Here is a 12,360-nt window from a genome sequence, read left to right on the forward strand (position 1 = left end):
CGGAGAGGCTCTGCAGGGGTGCAGAAGGGTAACCCGAGCCTGCTGGAAGTTGGTGCAGAAGCTCTGACCAGAGGCTCTGCCCTGTGGGGCCGCTGCGTCTTGGGAGCCAGGACCCCCACCTGATGCTGAAGGCATTTGCAACAGGGGATGATGAAGGAGGAGACCCTGGAGCAATTGATTTGGAGCATTCTTGAGCCGCCCCCTCCCAGTCTGGGCCATGCCCTGCGGCAGGTGGGAGAACAATGCGGGCTGTGTGCTGTCACCCCTGCCCTGCTGGCCCAAGAGGAGGGCCATGGCACAGCCCCAGCTCCAGCCTCAGCCTCTCCTGATGTCTCCCTCCCCGCCCAGCCCCTCCTATCTGCCATCTCCGACCATCCAGCCAGGTCTCCTCCCAGGGCCTGCACATCACCAAGGTAAGTAGTTTCCCATTTTCCTTCCACCTGCCCTTTTTGTCCCAAGGAGCAGCAGCAAACGCTGTGGCCCAGGAGAAACCTCTGGCAGCAGGAGTTCTAGAAGAAGAATTTAGAAAATAGGATGGGACAAAAGGGGCCCTGGGCCATTCAAGCTCAGGACACCAGCCAGAAGGACCAGACCTCACCTGGCTAGGTTCCAAGCTGCAACCACCCACCAAATGTGGGACTGTCTGGCACGGAGGGGCCCCCACTCCCAGGGAGTCATCAGTATCCACAGTCCTCCCCCAACCTCCATGCCCCCAACATCCCCAGCTTAGGGAAATGTCCAGTGGCCCCTCATCCCCAGAGAGCTCCAGGCCTGATGGCTGGTCAGCCCCACAAGCCCCAGCAGCTCCTTGGGGCTACAGGCATGTGAAGCAGGAGGCCAGGGGCAGAGCCCTGGGCCGCTCTCCCAGTCCAGTCCCACCATGGACTCTGCGTATGAGATGGGCCACATTCGCAAGCTGCAGGCACAGCACGTTGCAGATGCAGGAGAAGACTTCACCAAGTGGATCAACAGTATCTTCCAGCACGGCCGGGTGAGTGTAGCTGGGCGTGCCCCACAGCCCATCTCTACTATCCCCCAAGCTCCCTGGCCAGTGGACCCTGGGGGACCGACTATGAGGTCACCTGGCTGAGGCCACTTCTTTCGACCCCAAAACACAGCTGAGGCCAATGCTCCTTCCTCAAGGCAGATGCTCTGGGCTGCATAGCCCAGGTCCAGGAATGGGGCAGACAGGTGGGGTTAGGCTGACCCTGTACCTTCTCCATCCTCTCCCATGCCTGCTCCATGCCCAGGTGGACATCAAGATCCAGAACCTGTACACAGAGCTGGCTGATGGCACCCACCTGCTGCGGCTGCTGGAGCTCATCTTGGGGGAGGTCCTGCCACCCCCCAACCGGGGCCACATGCGCATACACTTCCTAGAGAACAGCACCTGAGCTCTGGCCTTCCTCAGGATCAAGGTGAGCACTGGGGAGAGGGCTTCTGGGCTTGGTGCTGGGGTGGGCAACGGGGACAGGCTGGATGACTAGATCATCTTTCCTGGGCTGGCCACAGGGCAGAGCAGAGGATCTGGAGCCGGGATCCAGCAGCTGCGATGCAGAGGTCCAGGAAGCAAAGCCCTTCCTTGCACAGTTCTCCCAGTTTAGAGAACACCCACTGGCTGAAGTGGAACAGCCATCGTCCCCAGTGGGTAGAAATGGAATATGCCATTGACTGTAATGAGAGATTGTGGAGTCTAAGCTGAAAGATTCAGTGCACTCTTAACCTTCTCTTTTCATAAATAAGGAAATTATTTACCAGGCAGACCCACAGTCAACTGGCCAGCAGATCCTGGATAGGGGGCCCTAGGGGTGAGGGAAGGTCAGACACAGGGGAAGAGCCTCGGATACTGAGCCAGGCAGTGGAGGAAGGCGATGCAGGGCTACCTTGGAGAAGCTGGACCAGACAGCAGGGAGGGACCTAAGCAAACAGGAGGGACCCTGAGAGAAAGGGACAGGCCAAAGAAATAGTCTCTAAAAGGAGACAGGAGCTCCAGGGACACAGAGGGACCCTCACGGCCAGTGTCAGGGGGCTGTGCAGGGGTCATTTATATTGAGAAGCAGGAATTGGGAGGCCCAAGGGCTCCTGGCCTCAGGTACTAAATCACGAGGTGGCTGCCCCTGGAGGCTAAGAAGTCACAGGTGGGACTGGCTGGGCTGAGCCTAAGTCCTGGAATGGAGGTCACAGCCAGCTCCCCTGCGAGCCTGGCCTGCTGAAGGGAGGCCAGGAAGGTGAGAAGCCAAAGCAACAGACAGGAGCACTGCGGTCCCTGGGTGCACAGAAGAGCAGAAAGCTGCCGGCCACACAGTGCCAGGCCCTACTTGGTCCCAGGGACAATGGCCTCAGAGCCAGCCACCTCCTCTTGGGAACCCGGGGAGGGTGCAAGCCCCACAGCCCTTGTCAGAGGCTATGCAGCTCCCCTCAAGCTTAGAGACACAGCATGTCACTGATACGTAACCTATGAAGGTGACAGCCTTGTCTCTACCATATATATGAGGCAGCTATGGTCAAACTTTGGCCCCCAGCACACAGTTAATAAGTAGCAGAATGTGGGGTGCACTCATTTCTGGAGCCCTTGCCCTGTGCCGGGAACTGCATGTCACAAAGCCCAGACCTGAGCATAGGGGACCTACAGTTTCAGAGGAGACAGTTTATTTGAACCCAGATGAGCAATATGCTGGTAAATGTTTAACAATCAGCTATCTGGGCTGGGGAGCTGAGGGGAAGGAGGCAGATGAAATCCCTGGTTCTGTAGCATTTGCTGATTTCCGAGGCCTTCATACCCCTACCACGACATCGCTAAGCACAAAATCGGGAAGATTTTTTAAAAGGTGGCCAGGGTAGGCCTCAATGAGAGAGTAGCGTTTGAGTAAAGACTTAAAGCAAGAGAAGGAAATAGCCATGGGACTCTCTTGGGGAATAATATTTTCAGACAGCAGGGATAGCCAGTACAAAAGCCCCAAGGCCTGAGCTTAGAATCTCAGGGAACTGCAAGAATCCCATGGGTCTTAGAGCCATGGGGTCCGGAAGAGGAGGATGGAGCCAGAGGGTGAAGGGGCCCAAGCCACATGCGACTTTCATGTTTATTCTGTTCCTTTCTCTCCTTGATTCAACCCTTCCTGTCCAAGTGGCAAAATCTAGGTCAGCAGGTTCTCAACATTAGTGCATATAAGAACCACCGAGGTGTTTGTCCAAATACAAATTACTGGGCCCTGGTCCAAGAGAGTCTGATTGGGTGGAGCTTGGGAATCTGAATGTTTAACAGGAGATGGAACACTGATGAAGAAGGCTGAGATTCAAATGTGAGCCAGGGACCCAAGCACTCACTGGAGATCCCCAGATGCCCTGGGAGGTGGAGGCAGACAGTCGATGCTGTCTATTGAGCTCATACATTGACTTTTACAACTCTTCATTTCAACCTCCTTAGTTGAACCACTGATCCTGGCCCAGGTTTACCTGTAGCCCATGCATGGGGAGTCCTCCTGCTCCTGTGGTCCAGCCCAGTTCACCATGTTGGGACTTTCCCTAAGGGGGCTTGGGACCAAAGCCCCAACCACTTAGAAATGCTTTACTTGCCTGGCCTTGTGCCTGCCTGCCTCTCCCCTGGGGATTTCCTAGGGCAGGACAGACTCCAGAACCCTCCCGTCCAGCAGCCAGCCTCCTGGACACTTGGTTACTATGAGTCTTCTCTGGTATATGGGCTTTGCAGCTGAGCCCGGTCAACTTTGCCCACAGGTGCCAATACCCCTCATTGAGCCAGAGAACATCGTGGATGGAGACCAGATGCTCATCCTGGGACTCATCTGGGTCATCATTCTTTGTTTCCAGATTGCCCACATCTCCCTGGACAGGGTATGTCTCAGCCCCCAGTGCCCAGCCCTGGCCTCACCTCAGGGCCCTGGGGACAGAGCAGTTGCACCCAACTGTTAGGATCCCCACAGCGGATCCTTGGCATCCACACAACTACTATTCACTCATCAACCACGGGCAAAGATGTCAAAATGTCAGAGAGACTGTGATATGCTGAAGTGAGAACTAGATTCACAGGCTTCAAGCCTGATCTGGGACGAGTCATTCACTAGTGAGGGGGTCAAGTTACCTGCCCACCACCCATCTTTCATCCCCGATTTGTTACAGGGCATTGAAATCCTGTAACTTTCATTACCCCTTAATGTATTATTGGAGGAAATTAAACATATAGAGGGAGCCCCAGCCCTGGAGGTTTCCAAATCCCCAGGATCCTGAAAACCAAAGAGGTGGTCCCCCATCTTCTTCCATTCTCCCTCTTGTTTTCCCACAGCTGGATCAGAAAGAGTAAACACATAAAGTCCTCATATTTGTCGATTTTCATAGTTTCTAAAACCCCATCTAAAACTTGATTCTAGTAGGTTAGGAAAGCAAACCTGGAGAATGAAATCCTAATGAAAAGAAGCCAGAGATTTGGCTCAAATCCAGGAGGATCCTTTACACTCACGAGGGAACTGTGAGCCCCAGGAGAGCAGGGGCCTTGCCTGCCTACATCCCCAGAGCCTAGCATGTACGTGGCGAATGAATGGATGGATGAATTTCTAACTGACCTCAAGCCCTTCCAGGAAGCCACACTCCCCTCCCCCGCCCCCAAGGCCAGTTCCAGGTGCCCCTGCCACCCTTTCCCTTAGGAGCAGCAAGTCCACATCATCCCCTGACTGGCCACCAACCAGCTAACTGGCTCTCTTGTCCGCCGCCAGCTCAGGCTCTGCTCCCTGCAAAACTCAGACATGTCTGGCACCAGGCTGACCTCACACACGCACATGCTCACCCCAGAATCTCTCCTGGTTCATGTCTGCCAGCCTAGCCCAGCCACTCAGGATATCTGGACCTGGCCTGGCTGTGGCAGAGCCCCGCTCCAGGCCCTGAAGCTCTTTCCCCCTCCCCTCCCCTGCGCTGCTGCTCACTTGTCCTTCCTACCCAAGCTCCGGGGCCCAAAGGGCAGGGCAGGAAATGCAGCCTGCTGTGCTTTAACATTCTGAGTTTATAAACAGGAGTTGGTAGAGGGGAGAAAAGGAGAGGAAGAGTCAAGGGAAAAGGAGATGGGGACTCTGCGGTGTGAGGGACGAGGGAGGGAGTGGATGGAAGGGGAGGACCACTGAGGGCAGGACAGGGACGAGGAATGGAAGGCAGGGAAAGAAGTGGAGCCAGGAAGGAGAAGGGAAAGGAGCACCGAGTGGAAGAGGGATGCGGACGGGAGTGGGGGCAGGTGGAAGCCGAGAGTAGCAGAATAAAGGAAAGTATCCAGGAGACTGAAACCAGTTATAGATGGTCATTTCCCAGTCTGAAGAAGCCGTCGCATGAGGCATTGTGGGGGCAGACAGGTGGGCTCCCCATGTCAGAGATGGGCTCTGTCAGATGTTTCTGGGTCAAGAGAGACCCTTCCCTATCAGCTGGGGAACCCAGGGCAACTTCCTGACCTCTCTCACTGCACCTCATATGCCATCCTTAGAATGTAAATACTAATAGCGCCTACCTCTGAGGGCTGTGCTGGGTGGAGAGCCACGTGTGCAGGCCGGTGGCTGGTTGGCAGAAAACCCGTGTTGACCAGGAGCCGGTCTAATGAAGCCCAGACTCAATTCTTTGCAGCCCAGGGTAGGTTAGCACAGTGCCTGGCCCATCAGAAAGGCTGGAGAAACGGGACTTACTGCTGCTGTTGTCACCAGTTGCAACTCAAAGCCAGCTGCTCAGAGGTGACAGGTTTCAAGCACTCCGCTTCTTTGTAAGGACAATCTTTCTCTCGCACCCCCATTCCCTCCCCAGCACGAGTGAAAGCGAGTACAGTCAGATGCTCGGGGTGGGAGAGCAGGATCACAGCGTGCCCAGCCTGCCTCTCCCACGGCCTGCGGGCTCTGCTGTCCCACCCCCCCGTCCCTGCATGGTGACCCGCTGTCCTGTCCTTCCAGGAGGAGTTTGGGGCCAGCACAGCCCTGCTGTCTGCCAAGGAGGCTCTGCTGCTCTGGTGCCAGCGGAAGACGGCCGGCTACGCCAACGCCAATATCACTGACTTCTCCCGCAGCTGGAGTGATGGGCTCGGCTTCAGTGCCCTCATCCACACCCACAGGTGTGCATGAGGGAGGGGCCCCAGCGCCTCCGGACCCTGGCCTGGCCTGAGGCAGCCCTTGGCTTCCTTCTGGGAGGCCTCTACCCACTGAAGGACTTGGGTCCTCAACCCACCCATTCTCCCATGTCCCTCTGGCCCCTGTGCTGGGCACAGAGATAAAGACAGCTAACAGCTGAGGCCCCGGGCTGTGATACCCCTACCCCCTTCCATGGAATTGGCCAGGTTTGCCTTTGACCCTGCCTTCCTCCACCCTCTGTGCCCCTGATTCTCTTTTCTGTCCTCTCCCTGGCAAGCACCCGACCTTTTAGAGCTTCCTCCCCTACCCAGGAGCCTGACCCCTGAGCAAAATTAATCCTCCCCTCTCCCAGCCCTATTCCTTCAGCCGGGGTCTCAGATAATCATCAGGGGGAAACTAATGCACTGCAAGGTATGAATGACCAATAGGAGCTGGTTTGCCTTTTTAACAAGTCCACTTAAAGCCAAGCAGTCACTGACTCTGGTAAAGAACCCTGCCTGCTCTCTGCCCAGGCCAGATCTGCTTCACTACGGCTACCTGCATCCCGACCCCGCACTACACCACCTCCACTGTGCTTTCCGTGTGGCTGAGCAGGAGCTGGGCATCGCTCAGCTGCTGGACCCCGAGGACGTGGTGGCCCTACAGCCCGATGAGCGTTCCATCATGACTCACGTCTCCTTCTACTACCACCACTTCTCCCACCTGCACCAGGGGCAGACTGTCCAGAAGAGACTCGCGAAGGTTGGTAACAAAGGGGAGGTGGCATCGAGGAGAGGTGGGGTGAACACAGGTTCCGGAGTCAGACACACCTGAGTTTGAAGGCTGTCTCTACCCCTTCCTCGCTGTGTGGCCTTGGCTGTGTCACCTAACTTTACTGTACTCCATCTGTAAAATGGAGATGATGATTCCTAGGCAATAGATAATTAATTCTGGGTAATAGAAGTCTGCTATGAGTGTGCAAGGGGGCATAAGCACAGTGCCTGGCACACAGGAAAGCCAGGTGGGTGATGCCCCTTCCTGCCCCTCCCCCTCCCCCTCCCCCTCTGCTCTTAGGTTTCTAAGCTCCTAATGGGATTAAAAGGCTCAGAGAGCTGGACTCTGCAAGGACAAGCGCAGCACAGCTCTGCGGGGCTGAGTCCATGTTTCTGGGGGCTCTCTTACTCTCTGGGCACGATGGCAAAGGCTGAGGCTTGGGTAGCCTGTTCTCAGGGTTGGTGTCTCAGCTGGGCATGGGGGAGATGATCCAGGCCAAGGGCTCTGAGCTGCTTTAGGGGTGTGGCGGCCTCAGGGAAGAAAAGGAAGGCTCAGAAAAAGAACAGCCCCCCCACCCCCAAGTTGAGGCCAAATGGAGTAAAATAAGGTAGAGGAAGGCAGGACGGGGTCCCACACTCCCAGGTCTGAGTGTAGAATGGCGGCAGACCCGCTTCTCTGGGGGCTGGGAGGAACCCCACTTTAGTGTGTCCTCAGCTGAGGGCAGGAGCTACTGCCCACCTGGGCAAGCCTGGCTGGCACTCAGCACCCAAAAGGGGAGGGCCTCCAGAGCCTGGATTCCAGGGCCTGCCCCCAGGTGCCGCCCTGACCCTTTCCCGTGCCCTCTGCCAGATCCTGCTTCAGCTCCAGGAGACAGAGGCGCTGCAGACCCAGTGTGAGCAGCTGGTGGCCGACCTCCTGTGGTGGATCGCGGAGAAGCCGGTGCAGCTGGAGGCCCGGGATTTCCCAGACACCCTGCCAGGCATGCGCCAGCTGCTGGTGGCCTTTGCCTCCTTCCGCACCCAGGAGAAGCCGCCGAGGCTGCAGCAGCGAGGGGCCACGGAGGCCCTGCTCTTCCGGCTGCAGATGGCACTCCGAGCCCAGAATCGCAGGCACTTCCTGCCGCACGAGGGCCTGGGCCCTGCAGAGCTGTCCCAGAGCTGGGCAGGCCTGGAGCAGGCAGAGGCCTCGTGGAGCCAGGCCCTACAGCAGAGGTTCCTGCAACTAGAGAGGTTGGAAACCCTGGGCCGGCGCTTCCAGCGTAAGGCAGCCCTCCAGGAGAGCTTCCTAACAGACACAGAGCAGGTGCTGGACCGGGCTGCAGCCCCGCCAGCCAGCCCAGCCACAGTGGAAGCGGCCACCCAGAGGCTGGAGGCTGGCTTCCTGCCCCAGGACGGGTGCTTCCAGGCCCTGGCCGAGATTGCAGACATCCTCCAGCAGGAGCACTACCATGGCTGGGCAGAGGTGGCCTGCAGGTGAGCCCCAGACACGTGAACGGTCTTCAAAATAGGCTAGGGCCTTTCTACCATGCCCCTGTCTTTACACAGCCCATTCCTGGACACAGAGGCAGGGATGATTTATGGGTTTGGGGCTCCCTTTAAAAAGATCTAACTCCTGGGAATCCCCTGGCAATCCAGTCGTTAAGAGCGCTTTCACTGCCGGGGCCAAGGTTCAATCCCTGGTCAGGGAACTGAGATCCTACCAGCCGCAAGGTGTGGCCTAAATAAATAAAAATAAAAAGATCTAGCTCCCACTGATGTCTGAAATTCCACCATCTGTAATTGATCCCTTTTGGTAAAGCACTGTTCTTTCTAGATAGCCTCTTATTAATTCATTCACTAAACATTTATTGAGTATCTACTATGTCCCAAGTACTATTCTAGGTGTTAGAGATTTAGCAGTGAAGAGGACAAACAAAAATCCCTCCCTCCATAGAGCTTACATACTACTGAGGAAAACAGAAAAAATATATAGTATGTGAAATAGTGATTTTTAAAAATAATAAAGCAGAATAGGGGAATATGAGGTGCCAAGGTGGGGGGAGGGAATTATATTGGGTGGTCAGAGGAGGTTTACTTTTGAGCAAAGACCAGCAAGAAGTGAGAAGCCACACAGATCTGAGGACAGCCTCTACTAGTGCAGTGTCCCAAGGTGGCACACGCGTGGCATATTTGAAAAACAACACAGAAGCCAGTGTTGGCCAAGTGAACAAGTTGTAGTTGAGGTTAGGGAGGTATGGAGGCGAGAGGTGGTGGCAGAGATCCTGCTGGGCCCTGCAGGACACAGTAAAGATTTGTACTTAGCAGAAGATAAGCAGTCATGACAGGGCTTGAGCAGAGGAGTGACACCATCTAACTTTCGTTTTACAATGATAACTCTGGATGCCATGTCAGGAATAGACTGAAAGGGCAAAGTCAGAAGGAGGTAATAATGATCCAGACCAGAGAAGCAGTGAAGGTGATGAGAAATTGGTGGGATCCTGCATATATTTTGAATCCAACAGGATCTGCACACAGATCAGATGTGGGGTGTGAGAAAGTGAGTTATCAAGGTTTTGGCCAGGGCACCTGGAAGGATGGAGTTGCTATCACCTGAGATGAGGACTGGAAAGAAGGCTTCGGGGTCCGTGAAGGCCTGAACCTCCCAAGCCCTCCTTCCAGCTTCTCTGCCTGTGTCTAAAAGGTGGAGATACTGCCTCAACTGGATGGATGCTCACAGCTCCAGTCACGGTACTCAGGCTCCTCCAGGACAGCCAATCCCCACCCCGCAACTGTGGACCCCAAGGTTGCTTCCCTAACCCAGCCCAGTGGGTACCACCCTTATTCTCACATCCCCCAGGCAGTTGGAGATCGCTCAGTGCTGGGAGCGGCTCCTTCCGCGCTGCGAGGGCAGAGGAAGCAGATGGCAGGCATGCAGGCTGTGCTGAGCCTGCTGCAGGAAGTAGACTGCCTCCAAGAAGCTCAACCAACTGCAGGTGGGCCCTGGACCAGCAGATCCCTGGGAAACACAGCAGGATGTGCCAGCCCTGACATTCACGGGGACCCAGCACTCTGGGACTTTAATGACCACTCATCTGTCCCTGGCCAGGTGCTGGCCAGCTCCACGGCCTGTGGGCAGCAGCTGGCAGAGGTAGTGGAGCTGCTTCAGGGGCATGACCTGCTGGAGGCCCAGATCTTGGCCCATGGTGCCCACGTGAGCCATCCTGCCCATCAGACAATGGAGCTGGATTCTTCCCTAGGCACTAGTGTGGAAGTGCTGCAGGCCAAGGCCAAGGTGCTGGCCCAGCTCCACCAGAGCCTGGTGTCTCTTGCCAGGTCCCGGTAAGAGCTCACCCGAACTCCCCTACCCTCTCCAGAACTTTTCTGTAACCCAAATTACCCCCTGCCCAGCTTAAAACTGTGCTGCCTGGCAACTTCCTCTACACTGACCCTCATCCCCAAGGCCTCTGTCTCCTCTGTTGAGTCATCCAGGAAAAGGAAAACTCCTGTCTAAGGGGGAGTGTCTGAGCCTGCTGGGGAACCCCATCCCCAAGCCCCGTCGCTCCCCGAGCCCCTCTGTGGCCCTTGCTGTCCCTCAGGCGGGCCTTGCTGGTGCAGACCCTGCAGCGGGCAGAGCTCCTGCACAACTGTGAGGAGGAGGAAGCCTGGTTGAGGGAGCAGGGACAGCTGGTGGAGGATGCGGCCCTGGGCCCGGATCTCAGCCAGATCGCTGCGGCCCTGCAGCAACACAAGGTGCCCACTACCCTGCGCCCTGCCGGTTCCCCTCTCCCTGCCTTCCCGCCCTTCCCCTCACCCAGCTCCCTGCTCTGCTGTCTGCCAGGCCCTAGGAGCCGAGCTCCGCCCGCCACCAGGCCGTGTGCACTGATCTCATTCGGAGAGGACGCGACCTGGGCGCACGCGGGCCCCGATCGCGGCGGATCCCCGGGAACGGGCCGCGGTGGTGCAGGGCGCGTGGCGGAGGCTCTGGGCCCGGGCGGGGCGCGCGGCTGCAGGCGGCCCTGCTCGTCCAGCAGGTAGCTGGGCGGCGGGTGGGGAGTGTGGGGTCGGCCCGTGCCCAGCCTGCCCTCCTCAGTACTTCGCCAACGTGGCGGAGGCAGCCTTGTGGCTCCGGGAGCGGCGGTCAGCGCCGGAGAGCATGTCCTTTGGGCAGGACCAGGCGGCCGCTGAGGCCCTGCTGTGGCGCCACCTGCGGCTCGAGCACGGCAGTGCGCGTCTTTGGGGCCGAGCTGCGGCGATTGGACGAGCCCGCGCCGGCCGCAGCCCGGGGGCATCGTCGCTCCTGGTACGCGGGGGACCCACCGGGCAGGGACCCAGACCCACGGGCCTCCGACAACAAATGCGCGTGCTGTGCCCGCTCTCCCATGGTCACACAGAGGGTGGAAATGGGAGGGCATTTGTGGCCCCTGACCCGGCCTTCCCCTGCGCTTGGAGGTGCCCACCCCTCCTCAGATCATCTCCCCTGCCGACCCGCCCACAGTTAGTGGAGTCCTGTCTGCTCACGGTTGGAGGCCATCGAAGTGTAGTTTGGTGTTGCTCACTTCGCCTGCCAGTTCCCAGGCACTGATCAGTTTCCCCCAGGAGTGTCCCTTTACTTTCACCACCAGGCCTAAGGTGACCCTTCAGTCCTATTTTGCTCTCTCTCCTGACTTGGCCTTTTTAGGTTTGGGGTGGCCTAATCACTACACCAGACTGCTTTCTGAACCCCCTCCCTCAGTTCATCGAGCCTCCAGTTTTAAAAGAAACAGATACCTACCTGGTGGGCAGTTTGGTCCACCCTACGAGGGCTTGCAATTGTCTTTCAAGAAGCCATACATGTAGCTCAGGATGCGTAAATCACAGCCCTCAAACCCTGTACTCACATTTGGTCCCTCTACCCTCATCCCAAGGAAGCTCCATTTCCCAGATGCCCTCTCTCTGCCCAGCCATGTCCCATGCACCTGCAGAGCTGCAGCTCAGGTCCTCGTATCTTAGGAGGGGGCTGACTGGGGTTCTGGTCCTGACCACCAGGACCAGACTAACCAGGTCTGAAAACTCTATGGTTCTAATTTAGCCGAGGTCGAGCTATCTCTTTTCCTTTGCATTTATTCCCTGGACCACATAATTAACAATTTTGGAAAATAGATCCACAGTGTGTTAGCAGTTGTCTGGTTACCTCTACAGATGAGGTAACCAAGGTTCACAGAGGCCAAATTACTGCCCTCACAGCTGCTGGAGAGGCCTCCCAACTCCTGGTCCAGGGCTGTTTCTACCCCATCCTTCCCTGTGTGGCTATGATGTTTAACTCCAGCACTTAGTTATATTAACACACACTGCTTTTGGTATTGCCTCCCTCCTGTTCTGTGTGGCCTCCTTCTCCGGTCTGAGCTAATTGTTTAAATGAATGAACGCGAGGTACCTTATCCTTCTTTTGTGTCCTCTACTGCCCAGCCAGCCCTGGCATTGATAGAGAGGTTAGTCCTAGTCTCTGGCATTTCCAGACCCTTGCTTTGCCCAATGGGGGTGGTTGA

The 12,360-nt window shown here is 56.7% G+C and overlaps 1 protein-coding gene across 1 annotated transcript in view; it reads left to right on the forward strand.

Moving 5' to 3' along the window:
* Positions 1-774: 774 nt before the first annotated feature.
* Positions 775-12,360, forward strand: part of SPTBN5 (spectrin beta, non-erythrocytic 5) — a 46,404-nt gene continuing 34,818 nt past the window's right edge. Inside the window, 17 exon segments of the mRNA XM_032621718.1 lie at positions 775-848; positions 850-991; positions 1,251-1,418; positions 3,733-3,849; positions 5,931-6,088; positions 6,617-6,845; positions 7,707-8,329; positions 9,693-9,730; positions 9,733-9,799; positions 9,801-9,828; positions 9,942-10,174; positions 10,432-10,585; positions 10,681-10,765; positions 10,768-10,822; positions 10,824-10,866; positions 10,926-11,054; positions 11,056-11,217. Of these exon segments, the coding sequence (XP_032477609.1) occupies positions 775-848; positions 850-991; positions 1,251-1,418; positions 3,733-3,849; positions 5,931-6,088; positions 6,617-6,845; positions 7,707-8,329; positions 9,693-9,730; positions 9,733-9,799; positions 9,801-9,828; positions 9,942-10,174; positions 10,432-10,585; positions 10,681-10,765; positions 10,768-10,822; positions 10,824-10,866; positions 10,926-11,054; positions 11,056-11,217 (2,505 nt within the window).

This window comes from Phocoena sinus, chromosome 2, assembly GCF_008692025.1.
Source record: "Phocoena sinus isolate mPhoSin1 chromosome 2, mPhoSin1.pri, whole genome shotgun sequence".
Classification (NCBI taxonomy): Eukaryota; Metazoa; Chordata; class Mammalia; order Artiodactyla; family Phocoenidae; genus Phocoena; species Phocoena sinus.